This window comes from Ruditapes philippinarum, unplaced genomic scaffold (assembly GCF_026571515.1).
Source record: "Ruditapes philippinarum isolate M1 unplaced genomic scaffold, ASM2657151v2 ctg2280_1_1_1_1, whole genome shotgun sequence".
Classification (NCBI taxonomy): Eukaryota; Metazoa; Mollusca; class Bivalvia; order Venerida; family Veneridae; genus Ruditapes; species Ruditapes philippinarum.
Genome location: NW_026859407.1, coordinates 126254 through 137604, shown reverse-complemented (window position 1 = coordinate 137604; position 11351 = coordinate 126254). Strand labels below are relative to the sequence as shown.

The window sequence follows — 11351 nt, the reverse complement described above, 5'->3', positions numbered from 1 at the left end:
GAGTGTCATCTCAATAATTAGTATGATGTATAAAGATTAAATAGTCATCTTTATATTGACACTGCATGGTTTGCCAAACCATTCCGTTAAATTATTTTAAAATGAAGTTGTTTGAAATAAATTAAGGAATTTTTACTCAATCTTTGTTTATATTACCCGCTTCCGGGCAGTCTCGTTTTCGTTTAACCAATCAACAGCCCGGTTACCGAACATGTGACCACGCCTTCCTCTTTCAGCTCCGAATTTCCTCGTGAAAAACGATCATTTTAGTGTGCTTGTTTTTGGACGGTTTGTGGTGAAAGTATACATCAAAATGGCTTGTTCTAAACCCGATTTACCCCGCGATGGTACAATGCAAGTGACTGCCAAGGTTTGTAAATGATTATGTTGTATTCATTGTGAAAATTGCGTCTAAACTTTACCAAACGGTGAGAAATTTTGCTTACTATGTACATGTATTGTATTTTGATGTCGGATTGACCTGATTGCTTGAAGTTCCAATTTACTGCTTACACAGGTTCGTTCGAACAAAGGAAGATTGGGAAAATGGAAATTCATTTTGCGTTCTACGTTTACATGTTAAAAACAATTGCAAGACTTGATTATTATGTGTTGATAAACCTTTAAACAAAATTCCGTTTTTGACTTCATTTTTCAAGATGGCTGCTTTGTTGCGTATGTCCTTCGAGTTATCATAATTTGATACACCAGTATGTTAATTATGCCGAAGATACAAAATGTACAAAAACGTATTTAATTAACGATTTAAGCATGTTATGTATTTTGTAAAACGTTTCATAAACAGTTTCAAGCTATTATATTGAAAATATATGCCACCGGTTATGATGAAGTTTACAAAATCTATATAGGTATACACAACAAGACGTGTTTTAGCTTGTGCACGTTTTATTGAATAATATTAGATCTGTGTAATGTTTGCACAAAGTCAAAGGTTATTGTCCACTTTATTGGTGAAAATGTTGAATTACACATTGAATGTGTGAAAGAATATTGATTATTATATGTATAATAATAATCCTAACTTAAGAGGATTTGATGAAGGTAAAATAAAGTGTTTGCTGACACTTATCTTAAGAAACAGCATGTGTGAAAAACAAAGAAAGACCATATGTATTGATGATGTACCTGAGAAAAAATACAAAAAAAGTAAAAGATAAAATGTTTTCAAAAGTTGTTCAAAATGATTTGTCGCCAGAACAAGGTAGAATGGCTCCAATTAAATTGTGTCCTTTAAAGGGGGATTTTATTATCAGTTATATTGATAAGACAACAAATTGCTAATAAAATTTAAATGTTTTATTTTAATAATCTTATTTTTACCTGCACATACATGTTTTTCATTATTAAGTCATTATATCATATACCAAAGACATTATAATAACTTTACATTAAATAAGTGTAATTGAGTTAGTATACTTGCATGTGAGCAGTTCCCATACAAAAATCGTAGTCATTTAAAAATTATTTTTTATTACACCCTCTCACCAAAAAATTGAATGTTACGCATCAATATTCGGCTTGTCACACAAATTTTGGAAATTCCATTATATTCTAAACATATAATAACCCTTAGTTATGAGGTCTGATATGGGGTACTGAAATAATACATTATGAAATAGTTCCCTTACATAAAATATAACCCATTATAATTATGCGATGTTGTTATATCAGACCTATTTGTCATTTATAGTTGATAAATAGACTATTTTCCCAGAGGTAAATAGATGTAATTCAGGAAATAGAGTGTAGACTTAACGCTGGTATCTATTACCCCAACTTATTCATGTGCAATGGCCTGCTTTTACGCATGATATTTTACCATTAAAGCCATAAAATGATTTAATATAGTAATATAGGTCAAAATTCTGATAATGGAACAGGTTTTCATAACATTGCCCACTTACCTGTTAGTGGAAAACCCTTTAACATCATATGTAAGTATATTTGCGCATGCATGTAAGGACGAAATCCCAAAACGTTTACAAGGTCGCGTTTTGACAACGCACAGGTGAAAGTAATTTAAAATGAAAACTTTTTAAATGTATTGCTGAACTGACACTTAGATTTGTCTAGTTCATACATCAGCTTGATTTGATATCAATTTTTAAAGAATGCAAGTAAAAATAAATCATTTTAAAGAAAAAAATACGGGTACTGTTTCTGTACGTGAACTGCTTGCATGCCAGTATAGAGTCTCTGCATGTACATGTAGATCTTAAACAAAAATGTGTATTTCCATGTTAACTTAAGATTAGTTGCCTCAGATTAATTTTCTGTTGATAATTTATTCATACTCGTTTTTTTAACAGGAGGGCATTGCATTATTGAAAGCTGCGGGTAAAGATACTTTACTAGAGATGCAGGGACTGAAAGAACCAGAAGCAGATAAACCCGCAATAAACAGGGATTCAACCATGCAAGTTACTGCAAAGGTCTGTCATCTTTTGAATAGGAAATTCCAGAATTAGTCAATAATTTTAAGGTTGATAATATAGTATTGACTACTGAGTCAAGATTGAAAGTTTCCCTATTCATTGAAGTTCTTACAGAAATGACACCCATGTTTAAATCTGTAATTCTGGCAGTCCTGGGTTCTGAAGAAAGGGAAATAATAAACATGGTACTAGCATGTTAGTTACTCTGCTTACTCATAGCAATATTTTTTAACAGGAGGGCATTGCATTATTGGAGGCTGCTGGTAAAGATACTTTATTAGAGATGCAGGGACTGAAAAAACCAGAAGCAGAGAAACCTGCTATAAACAGAGATTCAACCATGAAAGTTACTGCCAAGGTCTGTCATCGGCTAAATAGGAAACTTTATTTAGGGAAGGCTATCACATGATGACAATGTCTTAAGAAAGTCTCACATTCGACAGAAATGTCACAATTTAACCCTTAGCCTTCTTGCTGCAATTGACTCTATACAGTCATTGCAGACCAGTCCATGTCTGATCAGATCATGGTCTGTACTGTTTGCTATTTAGTAGGTACATATTTTCCTCTAAAAGATGAATGGTTTAGTCCAAATTGAAAGGTAGACAAGTCCATTTGCAATTTTAAATGGAATAAGGGACCTGCAATTATGACAGCATATGTTCTGATTAAAAGGTACAAATATACATGGAAATGAAAGACAAATCAGAATCTAAATTATACTTCATTTGATGGATTAAGAGCACAGGGTAAAAACTTAAAACCTATTTCAATGCAAGTTAAGGCTAAATAATTAAAATGTCATAAATGGAGTGGTCCATCATTCAGTTTATTTCAGTATGGTCGAAAAACAGGAAGAAATTTCTTTAGGAAGAAATTCTCAATATATACTGACTGTCATGACTAAAATTGTGCCGACTGATCTTGGTCAGCACTGGTCTCTCTTGGTGCTCGGGCAGAATCTGTTAATGCCAGCAGACTAAGTCTCAGGGTTACATATTTACTGTGATTTATTGATATCTCGAACAAATTATGACAATGTTTTCCTGATTTATTCTAAAGTCTCCGGCTTGTATTAAACAGAATGTTAACCAAATTTTTTTATGAATGTTTAGTGTCACAATTCAAAGTTTTTTACGCTTTCTTATATTGACAGGAAGGTCAGACTTTACTGGCAGGATCCAGTTTAGATCCTGATGCCACTACAAGGGGTCAACAGAAGAAAATGGATGAGATTAAAGAAGAAGAAGCTCCTGCAGCAAAGAAACCTCGCATGTCAAAGGCAACCACTATGGTTAACACTGCAAAGGTAACTGAGAAAAATCTCTTTAAACATCATCTATATCAGCCCTTTTTCTGGATTCTTTAGTTTTCATTTTCAGACGTCGTCCTCTTAGAATAATTCTGCAAAATCATGCAGTTTTATGCTGAAATTCAATTTATGTGATTTTTTCTCCCGCTTTTGCAAAAATACAATGTCATTTTCACCCAAAATAAGGAAGGGCATCATTTCCTACCTTTAAAAAAAACTTTTTCATATATTTTGTCTGGACAATTGGTCAGAATGTCATCAAAAGGCTGTATATGATTGAGTAATGTATTCCCAGTCAAACATTTATTCATTCATTACAAGCTAATTGAGATGTTCTAACTGAGAGCAAAGTGTAAATACTATTTTGATATGAACGTTCAGGGTTTTCATTATTAACCAATTGGCGATCCAAACAATCGGTTAAATTGCTTTTAAAATGGGTTTTATTTACAGCCTGTTTATTAAATTATCAGCCATGACAATGGCAAAATGGGTTGTTTTCTTTGGAGCATCTGTTGCCTCAGATAAAAATGAGACCCTGACTTTTGTAAAATGAAAATGATTAGAGCCTCTCTCAACAACTCCAGGCATGATGAAACAAAGTTACATCTTTTTCCCAAAACTTATTTTCATGTATTTAAAATTCATTGGCAAACATATAATGTTGGTTTTGTCGTGATATGGCACATGTTTGTTGTATTTTGTGAACTTCATTACTTTAATATTTAGGTATAATCATATATTATATTCTATAGGAAGCAAAGAATTTACTAGGATCTAGCGCCCCCGATGTTGATGCTCACACTCGAGGACAGCAGAAGAAAATCGAAGATATACAAGCCGAGAAACCGTCGCCAAAAAAACCTAAATTATCTAAGAACACAACAATGGCTGCAACAGCTAAGGTATGTACTCTTTTTACGATTAATTATGTAAGAGAAGGGATGACGTAGTGGTTAATGTGTCTAATTCTTAACCAAGAGATTGAGTGTATGTGCGAAACTAGGGTGATGACCGTGTTGCCTCATGTGACACCAATAATGATTGGTTCCAGGAAGCACATCAGTGCCATCTGATCATGGTCTGTATTCTTGACTACTCAGTCAGTTTTGAGATTTTCACTGGAAAACAATGAATGACTTATCCAGATTTAAAGATGGACATGTTCATTTGAAATATAAAGAGTGGTAAGGTATAAAAGATATTGTAAGCACAATGCAGTGAGCTTATAGAAGGTTTTTTGTTAGACTTAGGTGCCTGCTTGAGTCTGAAATCATGCACAAACACAAGGAAACTAACACATGAATTAGGTGTGTGACCTTTCACTTGTCTGTGGTTTGACTTTTGTACTCATGGTTTGTTTTGAAAAATGAGGTGTGACATGCTGACATCAGACTAGAAATGGTAAAATTATAATTTCTGTGATGTGATATCCGTACTAACTTGAAAGCTAAAGAATCAGAAAATTAAATGCCTGTTATGTTGTAATGAATTTTCTCATGATTTACAAATAGGCTCATTCAAATTACTGACTTGTACATTGTATTGCTCTCAAGTGGATGCTGTTCTTATTATATTCATACCATTTATTTTTTAGGAGGGTGCTTCGCTTTTAGATGGCGAAAAATTAGGCGACACTCGGCAAGAAACAAAAGCAAAAGCAAGCCGGCCATCTCCACCTAAACGTTCAAGAACTATCCAGAAAACCGTGGATGAAGGTAAAATTAAATACAACGTATAACAATTTTTGGTTGCAATATGTAAAGTAAATTTCTGATAAAGTAACAAAATCAAATGCAAAGTACAGTCATTTTGAGCCAAGACAATTTATGGGTTCAGTATGGTACAAAAGTGTACGAAAGAAATAAATAATTTTATGTATGTTTATCTATGTTTCTTTAAAAGGGAATGGTGCATGCATGAAATCTTTGTTAAACAGTTACAAACCCGGGTTTAAAAAAGCAGCATTATATTTTGTTCCTGAAAATTTTATCCTGTTTTTGTACAATATTCATGTGTGTTAAATAACAGAGACTTTCCATTTTAAAACTCTTTTTGAAAATCGACCACAAGACTGGGAAATTCATTAAATCCTTCAGCTATCAAATTTTATAAAAATTATTTCATTAAGATAAAGCGTTATACCCATTAAAGGGACTCCACTGAGGTTTTTCGATATGACGGGACTTGAAATAATTTCTAGAGGTTAATATTCCATTTGATGTAGATCTAGACCAGTAACTTGTGTGCAAAATTTCAGATCATTTTTTCCAGAATAATCATTCTTATTGAGAGACATTATTCAAAATTAAAAAGCGTTGCAACGTTTTTAGCTCTATCAGGCCAATAAAATAATATTGGCACAAAATTAGCATATTATATAACGTGTATATTTCATAATTATCTTTTGCATACTTTTCTGTTTCAAGTGCCCCAGCTGATCTATGACATAAGTTCAAATTTCTAGCTGAGGCTTTAGGACCTCAGTTGAATTCCTTTAAATGATTGTTTGGCTGTTGATATTTCAGCTAAATATGTGTTGGACACAGACAAAGTTGATCTCAGTGAGGGCCGACGAACAAGGTCGGCCAGTAGGCCGAAACCAGAATTGAAGAAAGCAGGTACAATGGAGGCAACAGCAAAAGAGGGTAAAGAATTTCTCGCACGAGGGAAGAAAGGGAAGAGGGCCGCGGCAAAGAAGGCCGAGGAAGCAATAGGTGAGGAGGAAGAAGAAAACAACTCGGAGTAAACGAGGCGAATCAATTTTAAGTTACAAACTTAATTCATTTATAAAAATATTTCCATGAAAAGTGTGTACAATATTTGATTATACATTAGGAATCGTGTTTTCATTCTTCATCAAGTCCTGTAAAAGAGATAGTAAGTTATATTAATGCACTGACACAAGTAGAAAAGAAAATTTTGACAAAAATTATGGTTTTAAATTTGTGTTTTGTATTTCACCTTAACATTGTTGAAGCATTTCTGGGGATCATTATTCATATAACCATTATGTACAATGCTGATGTTAACTATCACATTTTATGGCATATGACGTCATGTGTCATAAACATTTTTATGGCATCTTTTTGAAATGTTTATAATATGACATCATAAGCTGCTAACAACTGTATGACACCATATGACTTGTTTAATGAAAATTGCATCATATTACACAAGCATTTATATCAAATCATGTGATCTGATTAGCGATATGGCATATAACACATTGTACAGTTATATGGCATCATATAAACAAGTAGTTATATCGATTCATGTGATCTGATTAGCGATATGGCATATAACACATTGTACAGTTATATGGCATCATATAAACAAGTAGTTATATCGATTCATGTGATCTGTTAGCGATATGGCATATAACACATTGTACAGTTATATGGCATCATATAAACAAGCTGTTTTATTGCATCGTTCAGTTCATTATTGAAATATCATACAAGAAAATCTAGCATTTATATGGTATTATATAATACAGTCAGTTATATGGTGTCAAATAATTTAAAGCATCCATTGTGTGCCAACCGACTCAAAGATTTTATATAATTATGGTAAGTTTTAAAAAGAATTTTAATTTGTCATTTACTCAGTTCTTGAAATTCACCAAACTATCACCCTATCTGAAGTTTACTCCCAAAAATATTGTTCAAATGCTATGTGTTAAGAATTTTTATTGTTTTTACATGGTTTTGTATGTTATGGTTGTGTAAACAATTTATTTTACTCATTTTGTTATAATGATTTGCAGGACATATGGACTTTATGTTTAAACTGCGGGAAAGTTCATGAGTGTATTACTAGATGATCTTTATATTTAGCTTAAATTGTTTAGTAATATAGGCTTATGCTTCTCATAAACTAACTGTATGCCATATATGAGCCGGATCACGACAAAACCAACATAATTGGTTTGCGACCAGCATGGATCCAGACCAGCCTGCGCATCCATGCAGTTTAAATTGTTTAGTAATATAGGCTTATGAACTAATTGTATGCCATATATATTTTGTTCGCAATATTTTTGAAATATATAGTGAAATTATAAAATATACCACATTTTTTGTTGAAGAAATCTGATAATTTGATATTAAATAATCAATTGCCATGCTTTATTAAAGGAGCTCCACTGAGGTGAAAAATCCTAAATACATACAAAAAAATAAGATTTCTTCTTAGATTAAGTTCAGTACTAAAAATGTAAAAATCTGTGAAGGGTAATAAAGAAATATGCTCAGAACTATGTGGAAAATCCATTTTTGTGTGATACGTGGCCCGATTTGAGTGAAAAGCTTTACGTCATACGTTATAATATGATAGTCAACATTATTGTCAAGACTTACATCAATATAACAAATCTGGAAATATTTGCAGACAGTAACGTAAAAAAAACTCAGTGAGTCATATTATTTTAGAATTTGACGACGATTTCCTATTGACATGAACGAAGTGGTGTATTAACATAACACGTTTGACGTCATATTTGAATGTATTAATCATATACATGTGAGTAACACAAATAGCTGAATAAGTGGAAACAAATCAGCAATTTAGCTAATGACATGTGCGGCAGATTTATTGTGATTCGTGTAGATCGAAAAATATACCAATCGGTGTTATGCTGATACACGTTGTCATTGGATGCCATCTTATATATCGGCTAGCTGAATTACCATAATCAGCATAACTGTGTGAATATGTTCTAATAATAGAACTGTGTGAAGATGATGTATGTGAGATTATGATTAATTGCCTTCTTTATGCATTGACAAAAACAGATTATTTTACCTTCTCTGACATCATGAAAAAATAATTTATATAAATCTAAATAGAAATTATTATACTATGTGGAATGAAAATGAGAAGAAAATATTAAATCACATACTCGCATCTGAAATATTTTTGAAATGTTTCAGTTCAAATTTACATGTATATCACTTGTTCATTGGTATGTCACTATTTCCATTATTTTCACATTTTTGTTATCAAGATTTTCACATTTTTTGACATTGTTTTAACTTTTCACATTTTAATAAGCTGCTAGATTTTTGCTTTTTAATTGGGATTATTTCTTTCAATGTATTGTTAGTTTGATAAATGTCAATACACAAGTACTGTTTAATGATTTCAACATAAACTAGATTTAACATACCAATCCATTTTATGTCATAAAATCTGTATTTTCATAAATAAGTAAAGTGACAGATTTGAAATACTTGGAAGTTTGTTTTCCTTTTATTAATTTTAACAATGAATGAAATTAATGTGTTTTTTTTTCTTTCTAAAAATAGTATTTAAACTATTAAGTAGTCTTATTACTTTTTTACTAGGGATAATACTGAGTTATTTACAGAATGTATGTATTTAGTGCAGCTTCTTACTAGAACACAGTCCAGTCTAGAAACTCTGTGTTGTCATTGGTGAATTTCAAATACAAATTCAAAATTAACCAATCAGATGGTTGGCATTATTGACTGGTACCCAATATAATTATGTACACTGATTTCCAGTCAATCTCATTGTAGTTTTACCAGCGTGTGTTTATAGAATGCAATTTTGGCAGCATTTCCGTGTTCCACATTGTACATTATTTCCATTTAATGTCTAAATTGTAAATATATTGTGAGAAATCAACTAGCATTTAATAATCACTACCCATATAATATCATTTTTATCAGTAAGCATATTGAATTAAAACTTCCAAGCCGTTTCCAACTATTTTGGGAAGAGTCCTCCTGCTTAATTTGGGGAAATTTCAAAAATTGTTTTGAGAAATTTCAAGAAGTTTAACAACTGTTTTAAAGTTTTATTCATTGTTTATGGTCAAGATAACTTTAGTTTTAAATAAACAAGTCAAAAATTGGTTAGATTTTACTGAAAAATTGAAACATTTTGTTTTGCAGGTGTTAAGAATAGTTTTCAGAATATTTTTCTTTGAGTTCTGAAAAATTTATGTTACTTTGGTCGAGGAATAGAAGTACCATGGAAATGGCATGTTTTATTTCATGTAAAACAAAATTGTTGCTTTTTTTTATTTTTTAGAGAAATCTTGTTCACCATTGTTTAGGACAGGACTTGAAAATATTTATTTTTAAGGGTTTTTTTTAATATTTAATTTAGATCTACATAATATTTTTTATTGGGTTGTGCATATTTTAATCAAACTTTATTTATAGTAATATATCTGTGATTGGTTAAACCTTGTTATGACTGTGATGTTTTTAATGAAGCTTGACGCTGAAAAACAAATTCATTTAAAAAATGAATTACAGGCTTGATACCCTGTTTCACATATTACCCCACCCACTTTTAGACCTTATTTTTCTTTCCTTTCACATGTGAATGAAAATGATTAAGCTAGATTTGGCTGTTCAATTAGAGATCGTAAGTACACTTTTCTAAAGGATGAGTGAGCATAACCATGTATGAAGTGATGTGGAATCTTAACTAGTACAAAAAAAAACAAAAAACAAAAAATATTAGATCGGTTGACTTAGCAGACATTGTTAATAAAAATGCACAAATCTCCCATTAGATTGGTTAACTGGGCAGGCATTGACAGTAAAAATGCACAAAACTCTATTAAATTGGTCAATTCCGCAGACGTTGTTTGGAGGGTATGTTATCTGAGTCATTCTTAAATAGTTACACTTTGTAGGATGAATTCATAAATTGGATCTGAACTAACTTTAATTCATAGGTTAAAATACACTAAATTAGAGTTTTATATCAAAACACATATTTCTGTTATAATTTAGGTATTTACGAAAATTACTCAGCTCTGCCAGGCAGAAAATGCATACAAAAAATAAGAATGAGTGTTTTAGATATATAAAAGAAGTATAAAAATGATATAACCTTTTGTTCTTTTTTATTAAATCAGCCTATACACATGTAATTTTTATACAGGTAAATATACTTTTAACAAACTTTGTGTTATTTTCTCGTTAAACTGTCAAAAATAAACAGCTTTGATTTTAAAGGCATCTTTTCATGTTTTATCCATTTGTAGAAATATTCATTGTCCTGTATGTTGAAACTGTATTGTGAACTTTTAAAATAAAAAGAAACATAAAAAGAAAAGAATGGTGTTGTTTTATTTGTTTGCCTAAGATATTTTTATACCCCCACTCGGGGGGGGGGGGGGGCATTTTTATACCCCCACTCTAGGGGGGCATTAAATTTTAGATTTGTGCTTGTCCGTCTGTCCATTCTCATGTTGTGTCACATATAACTCTAAAAGCACTCAAACTAAAATCAACATTGAACAAACTTTACATAAATTTTGAACAGAATGTGAAGTTGTGCACCTGGGATTTCGAGTGTTGATTATTAATTCAGTCATTGCCTTTCACTAGCTTAGTAAAAATTTTCAATTTGTGTCACACATAGATAAAAATTATTTGACCTAGCTAGTGTTATTAAATTTTACAGAAATGTTGGTCAGCATATGTATTTGTGCACCATAGGGCTTTGTGGATTTATTCAGTATTTGTAGAATTACTGCCCTTGAGAACACGTACAACATCTGACATAACTGACATGATGATTAATTCAGTTGTGAC

The 11351-nt window shown here is 31.6% G+C and overlaps 1 protein-coding gene across 2 annotated transcripts; it reads left to right on the top strand.

Moving 5' to 3' along the window:
* The first annotated feature begins 210 nt into the window (after positions 1-210).
* On the top strand, positions 211-6940 carry LOC132756381 (uncharacterized). 2 transcript variants are annotated; one of them, XM_060747442.1, is made up of 7 exons: positions 211-370; positions 2331-2453; positions 2692-2814; positions 3613-3765; positions 4524-4673; positions 5366-5486; positions 6297-6940. In XM_060747442.1, exons 1-7 carry the CDS (start codon positions 314-316, stop codon positions 6515-6517), a joined length of 948 nt encoding a protein of 315 aa, XP_060603425.1. In that variant the 5' UTR covers positions 211-313; the 3' UTR covers positions 6518-6940. The 2 variants fall into 2 exon arrangements, with proteins under 2 accessions (XP_060603425.1, XP_060603426.1); XM_060747443.1 differs by lacking the exon at positions 2692-2814.
* The last annotated feature ends 4411 nt before the right edge of the window (positions 6941-11351 follow it).

What these genes read in the sequence shown, in the direction of transcription:
- LOC132756381 (XM_060747442.1), top strand. Translation starts at nt 314, where the DNA reads ATGGCTTGTTCTAAACCCGATTTACCCCGCGATGGTACAATGCAAGTG. An exon ending in CCATGCAAGTTACTGCAAAG is followed by an intron (nt 2,454 to 2,691) that starts GTCTGTCATCTT and finishes ATTTTTTAACAG; the next exon opens with GAGGGCATTGCATTATTGGA. An exon ending in CCAGAAAACCGTGGATGAAG is followed by an intron (nt 5,487 to 6,296) that starts GTAAAATTAAAT and finishes TTGATATTTCAG; the next exon opens with CTAAATATGTGTTGGACACA.